The sequence below is a fragment of the Myxine glutinosa genome, chromosome 11 (genome assembly GCF_964187855.1).
Source record: "Myxine glutinosa chromosome 11, kmMyxGlut1.1, whole genome shotgun sequence".
Classification (NCBI taxonomy): domain Eukaryota; kingdom Metazoa; phylum Chordata; class Myxini; order Myxiniformes; family Myxinidae; genus Myxine; species Myxine glutinosa.
Window position 1 is genome coordinate 43,345,979 of NC_136271.1, and position 12,241 is coordinate 43,358,219.

A 12,241-nucleotide genomic window follows, 5' to 3' on the forward strand; every position below is an offset into this window, starting at 1 on the left:
GATCGCGTACGGCGGTCCTTTCGAACCCGCCGTGGCTCGGATCCCCGCTGGTTCTCGCGGCACGCGAAGCCCGGCACGCACCGAGGGCCCGATTAGGCTAAAAGTCGCTCTAACCGCTAACCCGGTTACCGTCGATGCCTCACCTGCATGCTTACACGCATACGCTACCCCTTTCTTGCTCATACCTCCAGCTGTTCCCATGCTCCTCGTACCTTTCCTTACACACCTCGGTACACTCATTCCGCTCACAGACTTGGTCACACACCTGACCACCGAACACCTTGGCACACATTTGTCGCTCGCACACCTCACCAACACACCTCTTCGCGCCCCTTCCTCGGTCACCTCCTCTGTGACAATCACAGGTGTGCTCTCACTCGCACACCCAACCACGTGCCTCACTACCAATTCCAGCGTGCATTCCCACACACGCTCTACCATTCCAGGTGTGCATCCTTCCATTCCAGGTGTACATCCTCGCTCACCTGTCACAACCAACTCACGCTCCGTGTCACTCTCACTACTCTCACCTCCACTCTCGTTTGCGCACTCACCCTTACTCTCGACAGCGCACTCTTTCCTCATGCACCTGTCCGTTACACACCTTTCTCGTGCACACTCTCCCGTTACACCCTCTGTAACACTCACCACAGGTGTACACTCTTCCTTACTTTTGACAGCGCACTCTTTCCCCATGCACCTGTCCGTCACACATCTTTCTCGCGCACCCTCTCCCGTTACATCCTCTGTAACACTCACCACAGGCGTGCATTCTCCCTTTACACCCTCCGTAACACTCCTCACTACGCGCTTCCATGTGCTCCCTCGCACATGCGCTACGACCGACTCACTCTCGACAGCATCCTCACTCCTTGGCACGCACTTTTTCCTCACACACCCCAGAGTCGGACTTTCTCGCACACCTCCTTTTTCGCACACCAGACCTGTCGCACACTTCACCAACGGCCTCTCACGAACACCCGGGTCCATCTCGACCCCCAAGCTTATTAAATCACCTGGCGCATCATACGCACGACCATATTGGTCACCACTTACACCGGGTCCTCTTTCTCTTCGCTTCTCCTCCACCTGCGAATCCCTCATCCGGTTAATGAGCACATCATCACGATCCGAACACAGACTTTGGACCAATTCTTTTACTTCCTCTTTGATCTCTTTCTTATCCCCTCTCCGTCGCTTCTTAATTTCGCTTACCGCTTCTTCCACTTCTTCTAATTTCTGCTTCACCTTTTTTATTTCCCGGTGCGTCTCCTCAAGCTCGTCCTCTAAGGCCACCTTGACCGTTTCTATGTGCGTCCTCACCTGCCGGTCCTTCGTCTCCATTACCTCTGTCACCTCATCCAACCTCGTTGTCAGTCCCTCACGTACCATCTGACATTGCCTCTGTGTCGCTATCAAGTCATTTTTTATGTCGTTTTGTGTCGCTTTTAACCCTCCTAGTACCGCAGTGTTCCTTTGAACCTGCTCCGTTAGTTCTTTTTGTCCCTCCGTCAGCTGTTCCACTTCCAGCGTCAACTCCTCTATACCACCTTGCAATTTTACAGTCCCCTTTCTCACCTCCTTCTCCATGCGCTCCTTACAGTGCCTCACCTCCTCGCGCATTCCTCCGACCTCCTCACTCACACCTCTTCTGATCTCTTCTCCCATCACTTGCATCTCCTGCCCAGATGCCACCCTCATCTGCTCCATTTCCTCCCTGTGAGCATCCAATTTAGTTTCTACCCCCATTCTGACCCCCTCTATCTGCTGCCCCATTTTTTTAACTTCCCTTTCCGCTTGGTCCCTCATGTCCCTCAATTTGCCTTCCATACTGTTTTCTAACCCCTCTAACCCCTTTTTCATCCCTTCCATTTGATTCTCTTGAGCGGCCATTCTGTTTTCTACCCCCGTTAACCCCTCCTGTATTTCCCCTAATCTATTGTCTAATCCCTCTATTCTACTCCCTAACCCTCCGATCTGGGCCCCCATGTCATTCCTTAAACCCCCGATCTGGTTTCCCATGTCATCCCTCAATTTCTCGCTATTGGACCCCATCCTTTGTTCTAACCGTTCCCCCATTTCTCCCATTTTGCCCCCCCATTCTGCCCCCCAATCGCTCACTATCAGCCCTCATTTGCTCACTCTGAGCATCCATCCGGTTCCCCCATTACCCCCATCATTCTGCTTTCCATTTTTTCGCTATTCTTGTCCATAAGGGCCTTCATTTGTATAAAAAAAAAGGTTCACATCCACCAACGGCGCTGCTACGGACGTGGGCGCGGTCGCCGTAGCCATGTGCGAGGCGCCATTTTGCGCGCCCGTAACCTCGTGCGCGATGACGCCATTTTGCGAACCTGCCGCCCTCACTGCTTCGCTCTCCTCATGTCCCTCAATTTGGTCCTGGATCGACCCTGCCTCACTCTCCTCTACCGGAACCCAGCCGTCTTGATCTGCCATAGCGCGACTTTCAAAATTCGGGTTTTTTTGTAAAACAAAATCAAATTTCGGTGACTTTATAATTTTGACCAAATTTTTTTCTAGATGTTTTTTAAAAATTTGGTTCGGGCCTCGAATCTCACTCCTCGACACCAATTGTTACGGACGCGGTTTAGATGTTATTTTGACCGAGCGGTGGTGTATTACCGCGACCTAACAGTTATTCCCCGACTAGACCCCGATTCCACCCAGACGTTGACCAAATCGCGCTATGCTAAATCAATGATGGAAAGGACACAACGACTGGGATAGATGAAATGACGCAAGGGGTACAGTTCTCAAGACCTCCGGAGGAGGATATAATTACAGTGGTGGAGAAAAGGGGTAGATTACAAGGTAGTGAGGTAAAGACACAGAAGAGATAGGCACTTAATTACAGTCTTATCTTATCCCAGACAGACCACAGACAAACGGAACAAGGCTGACTTACACAGGGTTTGATGGCAGGGAAGGACAGGTAGTTCGATAGCACAAGGTGCACCTTGGCTCGGGCACAGGATCAAGCACGGTCCAAGAGATGCAGGGAGGCCTCACAGCGCTCGGAGGGTACGTCTTGCTTGCTCCAAGCTCAGCGCGCATCTGACGTCACCTCCCTCTTCATGCGCATGCTCAGCGGGGAGTGACACGCCCTCGGCAGGTTGGCTCTGCCCCAGATGGGACCGGTCCGCCGCTTCCATTGGGTGCGGGGGTTACCGGGCTCCGCCCTTGACGAGGAGCTGACAGGGAGCCCCTATTTGGTAACCCCGTCGAGCACATGTTCGATGGCGGCTCGTAGGGAAGGCCTCATGCCCTCCCAACACCCCCTACCAACCAAGCCGGAGTGAGGACGCGCACTCCCTGTGCACGCCGCCGCCGTTGCTGTTGTTGTTGTTGTTGTTGCTGAACCGTGAGGAAGAACTGCGGGGAGGTATTGGGAGGTCCTAAACTTCCTAACGGTGCCATACAATCACATTCTGGTGCAACGAAGGGTCAGAATTAATGGAAACGAGTCCTTAACTGACATAGACTAAGAATAACTAGCAAGATGTCCTATAGTTGTCTTACATGAGATGCGGTGAACCTGGGCATGACATTTAATGGGGGAAATAGGGGGTGGTCGGGTCTACAGAGTGTTGTTTACAGAAAATGGGACTAGGGAATGGGGGATTGGGGATAGTTGGGAAGTATTGAGGAAATAGGGGAATATTTACAAGCGGATATGGATGGATGCAAATCCCATATCCGCAACAGTATGTTTCTTTCCCCAAAACGTACCTTCATTTCATGATACAAGATGTGTTGTTCAGTGTTGAAATGTACACCAAAAGATTGAAGCCGAAGGCCTTTCAGTAGTGAACAAAATGGCGGTGATTTGCTTCTTTTTTTTTGTGCGGTTAGAATTGTGGGTGAAGTTTGAGCTACAGAGCGACAGAAAGACTGGTGAAAAATATATTGACTGTAAACTGTCACATTATTGCAGAGACTCGTTTTTAGGTCATCTCATCTCAATTCTCGAAAAGATGAACTTATAAAATGTGTCTTGATGTCCAGATATCTGTCTGTTCGTCTGTCCATCCATTAACGTTTTGCTATTTTTTCTACTCCTCCCTTATTACCCGGCTGATTGTTCTAAAACTTGACACCTGAATACAAGATAGTCGACTAAACAATCGCTCCAGCCTCAATATTTCGATTTTGGATCATGGGGGCTCCCAGAGAGTTAGTTACTCCCTGAAACTTCGGATCTCTACTCGTCCCTTATTTACCAACTGATTGCTCAGCAACCCGATACCGCCTCTCTACGCGATGGTCTGCACAATCACATTGGCTTCGATTTTTCATTTTCGGATCATGGGGGCTCCCAAGGGGAGGAGGTTACCCCCTGAAACTTCAGATCCCTACTCATCCCTTATTTACCAACCAACTGCTCTGAAACCTGATGCATTCCTTCTACTCGATGGTCCGCAAGATCGCTCGGTCTTACATTTTCCGATCTCGTATTCTTCAAGTTCAGATCATGGGGTTTCCTGGGAGAGGGGGGAGTTATTGATTATGTGCCTGGGAATGTTTGTTGGTAACTGTGTATTCATGGTGCATAAAAACTTCTTTAAAAATACATCTTGGTCATGTTCACCACTGAAATTCCAGGAGAGCGATTTGCATCTCTTGCAGATTTTACAAACACGAGTCTTTGGTTTGCTCGATAGGCAAAATATGACGACCTTCTGATGGATGTCAAGCTGGGTGTCCTGTCTTCTAACATTAGCATGGCCTTTAATATCCCAACTGTTTTATGTGAAGAGTAGGCACGTTATCTCCAGCACCCAGAGCTAACAAAATTCCTGACCGAATCGCCTTCATTTGAAAGTCAGACCTGACTATCTTGTCCATTAAAGAGTTGGGCCTATGGCCATCGACGGGTGGGGGAACTGTCTGCACTGTCATGTCCTACCGTCATGTCCATGCCGTGTCGATGTTCCGCCCCAGTCGAGGGTGTAGAGGTGGTGCCGAGGTGAGATTGGTCGCCGGCAGCCAAACACAGGTGTTTTATTCACCGCTCAAATCGCCCATGCCCATGGGCATGGCATCCTCTCTCAATCATGGCGGATAACCACCAGATCTATAGCCATCTCTGTTGTTTCATAACAGTACTCCAATGGAATGGAGAACCAACTAGTTACAACATGTCGCTTTACAACATGGCCGTCTCCATGTAAACAATGGTATCTCGAGCAAGTGCTTCCCAGGCAGTCGTTTTCAGTTTTACTCAAAGTTTCACTTTTCAGTTTTTTTTTTGTTTGTTTTTTTTAGCACATCTTGTGACAACTTTCCCAAACTAATTTATTGTGTTAGCAGAGGCTACAGAATACCAGGAAGAGTGGAAGAAAGATAAAGAAATGGGAAATCAGAAGAAGGAGCCTCCCACCCCCTCCGCCAAGCTTATATATGGACCCTACCATTGTGCATTTTGGATATTCTTTGTTGTTGTCCATGTTAAAAATATGGAAAATTTCCTTCCACTGGCCATTCAATTCAATGCAATTCTAATTTTGGGAAGGGGTTTTGTGTGTTTGTAGATTGTGAAAAATTAGGATGAAAAGTATGAAATTCTGCACATCTGAATAATAAATATTATGACTATGTGAGTATACATAATGTAGGGGTTTGCCTCTGAACATTGAACATTGTTTGAAGTATCGTTCCTTCAAGAAGGTGGGAATAAATGTCAGTTGTAGATACATTTCTCCATCTTACATATGCATTTTTATATTTGTGTATTACAGCAGTTTCATCTGATAATGTATAAAGATACTGATAAAATACCCAAAGGTTAAATGATAGCAAAAGTAAAAATGAGTATCTCAAGATATATTCATTCTGTTTATGATTTCATGTGGCATTAAGAGTGAAAGTAAGATGAAGTTAAAGGAAATTTAAATGTATCTATTCTGATGGTGTTGATCACACAGATTATAGATTATACAAATGGTACCATTGACAATGAAGGAAACGAGCGAGTGAAGTTCACTGAAGATTTGACCAAAGGAGACGGATCCATTATAATCGAGGATCTTCATCTCAACGATTCAGGAGTGTACAAGTGTGAATGGACCTACTATTCTGCTAGTGGTTGGGTCGATAACCACATATTGGTGAATCTCACGATGACAGGTGAACATTTTCTTGTATGTTTTGCAATCCACAATGATTTAATTAATTTTAACAATGGAGATTGTGAAAATCTAGATTTGGAAATAATAATAATAATAATGTAATTTTTTGTTTGTTTCAAACTTCTTTTGTTTTGTTTTTTCACTGTAAACTGCAGTTACACCAACGATCCATGGGACTTCAGGACACATTGTTGCTGTTATAATCGTGCTTCTTTTAATTGTGTTTTGTGTCATTGGAGCCCTGTTTTACTGCAGATGTACAAAACGGTGAGACGAAATCAGCGAGAAGGTCTTGGAAAAAAAATGAAAAAAACATTGGTCCTTTTTATGCATGAAACATGATGTTTTGCCAACTTCAGTTAATGATGTGCAGTCATATCTAAACTACAATTGAATTCGGTAGATAGCATGTTTACCAGGCTGAACAGTTTACGTGTTCTATCCCACTAATAGGCCGGATCTGGATTCGGATCTTCACCAAAATCGAATCATTTCTTCGATGCGACACACAACCTACCCACCAAGTTTTGTCCGAATCCGTCCACAACTTTTTGAAATATCGTGCAATATATTATCATTTTTGGGCCCATCTCACTTTAAAATTTTAAAAAGTTCTCTGATCCAGATCCAGATCTTCACCAAAATTGAATCAGTTCTTTGATGTCTCACACACAACCTACCCACCAAGTTTTGTCTGAATCCGTTCACAACTTTTTGAGATATCCTGTGCCAGTATGATGTGTTTAACTTGATGTCGGCACAATAAATGAATCACAATACCACTGGAGATGAAACGGTGCAGATTATTTATTGCAGCAAAGAATGAACAGCACACGAGAAGCGCCGAAACCACCGGAACTCACACAACCGGAACTCCACCTAATGAGGGTCATTAATATACAATAGCGCTGCGATGTATCGTTTTTGGCCCTATCTCTCAATGGTGAAGAATCGCTTAAAAAGTCTAGGATCTGGATCTTCACCAAAATCTAAACAATTCGTCTTTGTCACACACCAAACCTTTCCACCAAATTTCATCCGAATCTGTCCATAACTTTTTAAGATATCCTGCTCACAGACAAACAGAGAAACAGGCAGGGGCAAAAGCATAACCTCTGTCCACTTTCGGTATCGATTACTATAAATGATATTACCTTTATTTCAAAATGAATGCATAGATTTTGTTAATATTGTTTTATCTGTGCTAATTAAATGGAGTGGCCTATGGTGGTCTGTTGTACACCGCTCCTTTCCTATTCCATTTCCAGGCGCCGCATGACATCATTGCTGGGCACCAATGGGGGCCCGGCGTGATGCGCGCTGAAAAGGAATACTCTGTTTTCACTCCGGTTTCTTGTTTGTTTTCTTTCTTGTTTGTCTGCTTTGAGCTAGGAAGCTGAAATTTGGGCACAATAGTGAGCATGTGCTTTGGCAAAAACGATATTTTTTATTTTTTTTATTTTTTTGATTAATTGATTAATTACTTAATTATTATCGATTTATTAATCACTTATTTATTTTCTTTCTCATCTGGCCAATATCCCAGGCACCTTTTGAGCTAGGCTGATACTTGGACATGATAATGACCAAGTGATTTGGCTGTAAAGGCTATTTTTGATTTATTGATTAATCAATTAATTATGTAGTCATTCCATTAATTATTTCATTAATTGATTTTCAAGAAGTTACAGATTCAGATGAAACAGTGGTGGTTTAGGTATGCAATTAGCCAATTGATTAAGAAATTAATTATTTTACGATTCTTATTTATTTATTTTCATTATTAAATAACCAAAAAAGTACAGATACATTTAAAGTACACTACCCCCATGCAAAATAAATAAATAACATCCTCCAGCGAGCGACATTGCTAGGGCACCCTTCGGCGCCTGGCGATGCCATCATGCAGCACATGGACACAGAATTGGGAGGGAGCAGTGTACAATAATTGATTGATTAACTGATTAATTCCGTCATTAAAATATATAAATAATAATCGTAAAATAATTAATTTATTAATCAATTGGCTAATTGACACTGCCACCACTGCTTCATCTGAATCTGTAACATTTTGAAAATTAATTAATTAATCGAAAAAATTAAATAATTATCCTAAATTATCTGAATCCTAAACCACCACTGCTTCATCTGAATCTTTAACTTTTTGAAAATGAATTAATTAACCGGAAAAATTAAATAATTATCCTAAATTATCTGAATCCTAAACCACCACTGCTTCATCTGAATCTTTAACATTTTGAAAATGAATTCATTAATCGAATTTTTTTTAAATTAATCGAGTAATTGAAAATCAAAAATATCTTTATAGCCAAATTACTTGGTCACTGTCGTGTCTAAATATCAGCTTCTTAGCTCAAAAGGTGCCTGAGACATTGCCCAGATAAGAAAGGAAATAAATAAATAAGTGATTAACGTAGACTGAAGGAAAGAACCCCCAAAAGCATTAAAACTTTCATTTTCATGGTAAATCAACTGAGTTATGCATTCCAACAGTAACATAAGTAGATAATGTGATGGCTAACTACCCCTTCTGCTATATATTTTTCTTTGTACTAAACATCATTTTCCACTTGGATTATCTGTGGTTTCCATGTCGTAATATTTTCACATGTGTATTCACAGCGGTCCCTGGAATAGGAATACAAACCCACCTGTAGTAATCTGAGGAAATGTCCCACCAGACGAAGGACGAAGGTGATCATGGAATACCTGCATCACATACAAAGAAGAACCTCCTTTAGCAGGAAATGTAGTGATGCAATACCTACATGTGAAAAACCGACTCATTTCTTCCTTACAATCCTGGAATTTAAAGCTGTTGGGTAATAATGTTGAATATTTAATGAAATAATAATATCGCAGTGAACAATTGTAACATTTCTTCCAGCGCAGAATACACTTTTCCAAATATTACATGATTAAAGAAATCGTTCTGTTAAGAGGACAACTTAGGAATGTACGAGCCCTTGAGCCAGACTCCTCAAAATTTTCGTTATTGGTGTCAGGCAGAGGGAGCAAGGCTAATTGTGATTTTTAGCAAGGCTAGGGTCCCTAAGGATGGAAAACGTGTGATAGCAACGTGTAGCCCTTTTCCTTCTCTGTTTTATCACTCAATTTTAAACCATAACCCCTAAGGTCTCCGGTTGCAGATTTTGCATCCAAAATGTATCGGGTCATTGTCAGTTTAAGGTGTATAAAGAATGTGTGCAAGTATTTTCACCAAAACTTTTTATCTTCTTGGCAAGGATATTAAATTCCTCTTACAATGGTATAAAAATTATGCACCAGTGATATCATGGCCACAATGAACACTTTCAAATGGGGTAGAAATATGCACCCAAACCTGCTCAAAATGACGTTTTTTCAATCATATAGTTTTACATTTAATTATTTAAAGACATCATGCACCAAATAGCATCATTCATCAATAACTTGTCCCAGAAGCCTTTTCCCAACATTATGATAGCAGTTGCAATCTTATCTGACATATGTTGACATGTATGTGCACAATATTATACACTGACCCTCAAATTGCGATTCTCACCAATTTTGTGACTGAAATTGGAATGCGACACTCTTGGCAATATTGATTCAAAACAAATACCCAAAATACCTCAAAAACCGTTAAAGACCCAGAGGACCCAAAAGACCTCGAAAACCCCAAAGATCCAAACGACTCCAAAGACTCAAAAGACCCCAAAGACCCAAAATACCTAAAAGACCCTTAAAGACAATGACAACCCAAAAGATCCAGGAGACCCAAATACACTGAAGACCCTTAAAGTCGCAGAAGACCCAAAAGACCCTGAAGACCTGCTAGACCCTTTAAACCCCAAGATCCTGAAGACCCTCAAGATCCTTAAGACCACTTTTACCTTTAAGACCCTTGCAATACTTTCGACACCTTGAGATCCCTTCACCCTTTCAACCTTTTATACCCTTTAAGCCTGTACACCCCTTAAAACCCTTTTGACTCCTTAAACCTAAACACCATTTAGACTTCTTACACCCTTCATACTGATTAGACAGCTTGGACCCTTGACCATTTAGAGCTTTACACCACTTGGACCTTTTTGATTTAAAAATAAATTACAAATAAATAATATCACCAATGTTACAAATATATGCATACAAAATAAATGTTTGTATTATGATTGGTGTAAATCATGACAATACAGCAACTCAAGTTCAGTCAGGTCATTATTCTCAGTTTGAACAAGCCTGTGCCTCTGCAGCGATGTGTGGTGTGGCGAGCGTAGCGAGCTGAGTCATGCTAGTAGTTTATAAAAACCTAAGATACCGTGACTGAATTACCCAATGAATAAAATATTGGGAGAAAAATATAGTGTGTAGAGTTATGATTTCACTGCAGTTGTTCAGTTCCTAACTACAGTAGGTGTTGCTGTTAGTGAACATTTTCTGACAATGTTGCTGAATATGAGGTAGAATATTGGAAAGGTATTCTCTTCTTCTTCTCCTTCCCATCTCCTCCTGTAAATCAGCTATTCTTCTTCCAATCCCACAACTTGTTAATCTTTCACCACTGTATCCTTCCGTCTGGTTTTCGGCCTTGCTCGTCTCCATTTTTCTGACAATCCCATCTTCATCACTCACCTCACCATATACTCTTTCTCTCTCCTCATCACATGATCAGACCAATTCAATCTCTTCTTGGCTACTTTCTTTGATGCTTCCACAATCTGCACTGACTCCCTGATATACTGGTTCCTAATCTTGCCCTTGTCACTCCACACGTCCATCTCAACAGCCGCATCTCATTTATATCCAGGTTCTGTTCCTCTTTCTTAGATTTCCGAAAGGAATTTAACCAGTTATTGTGCACATTAGTAAGCCATTATGCCATATCTCAAGAGAACTGACAAATTACAGCCCCATATCAGATCTCGCAATCTTTTCCAAAATACTGGAGAAAATTGCTTAAACACAGTTAATCAAATTCCTTGACAAACATGGATTTGCCACTGATATACATTTCCCAAAACACAGAACCCTTGCTTTTCAACATAATATTTGTTTCTCTGGCTCCAAACGATTGAATGAATTGCCAGATAGTTTGAGAAAATCTCAGTCATTGAATAATTTCTCGTTCAAACTTAAGCAATATCTTTTCTTAAGCTCCTTCTGTCGGGTATTGTCCATAGGAGTTTTAAGAAATATTGACTATTTGTCTCTTGAATTTCCCCACTGATGCTTTTCATTGATTTTTTGGTCAGCTGGTCGACTCATTCATCACGTGAAATTGTTTGCCCATTAATATGTTTTTTCTCATTTATACCATTTATTACCCTCGCCAGAGGAGATGGTATTGCATTTGAGTCTGTTTATTTGTCTTTCTGTTTGTTTGTCCACACAGAATAAATATGATTTTCTCTGCAACCATTGGTCCAATTGACAGGAACTTTTCACCTCCTGTACAATTTTTATGCCTCCGCCGACAAAGTCGCTGAAGGCATTATGTTTTCGGGTTGTCAGTCCGTCTGTACCTACGGACTAAACGTCGTTTTTCTCACCAACCATATGTCCGGTTGAGACGGAACTTTCGATATCGTTCGTTCGAATCAGTTGCCGAGTCAGAGTCGAGGTTTGCTTGAAACTTTTCCACCTTCTTCGGTGCAAAAGACACAGAATCTAGGAGCAGTTCGGTATGATTGGGAAGGGTGGCTACGGAGAGAGGGGTTAGGGTCACAAGGTTTTGAAGCAAGCACAGAATTGAGTCATTCAGCCTTCTCACGAGCAGCGTCGGCTGTGGTGTCATTTGAAGTGAGGGAAGGGATGGTCAGGGCGCATTCACCAGGAGACTGACTCACCAAGATGCCGCCAGGTGTTAGAGGAGGTGACACGAGTTTGAAAGTTCATTCCTGAGAATGGTCAAATGTTGTTTTCTGACTCTCCTGAGAGTCGACAAACACTTGTTGCGGGATTTGTGGAATGATCTGAGGTTGCCTTCCAGGAGAAGAATGCAAGTTGTTTTAAAGCAATTGCCTCACCACAGGATTCGGAGCACCAAGAGCAGGAGGATGGGTAAGATGAATGAAGACAGATGGGATGAA

The 12,241-nt window shown here is 42.7% G+C and overlaps 1 protein-coding gene across 4 annotated transcripts in view; it reads left to right on the top strand.

Moving 5' to 3' along the window:
• Positions 1 to 11,567, top strand: part of LOC137436608 (uncharacterized) — a 61,899-nt gene extending 50,332 nt beyond the window's left edge. For 3 of the 4 annotated variants that reach the window (XM_068130556.2, XM_068130555.2, XM_068130554.2), the window contains exons 4-6: positions 5,946 to 6,147; positions 6,305 to 6,416; positions 8,793 to 11,567. In XM_068130556.2, the coding sequence (XP_067986657.1) occupies positions 5,946 to 6,147; positions 6,305 to 6,416; positions 8,793 to 8,835 (357 nt within the window). In that variant the 3' untranslated portion in view covers positions 8,836 to 11,567. The remainder of the gene's footprint in view (positions 1 to 5,945; positions 6,148 to 6,304; positions 6,417 to 8,792) is intronic. The other variant, XM_068130557.2, reaches the window with a different exon arrangement.
• Positions 11,568 to 12,241: the final 674 nt, after the last annotated feature.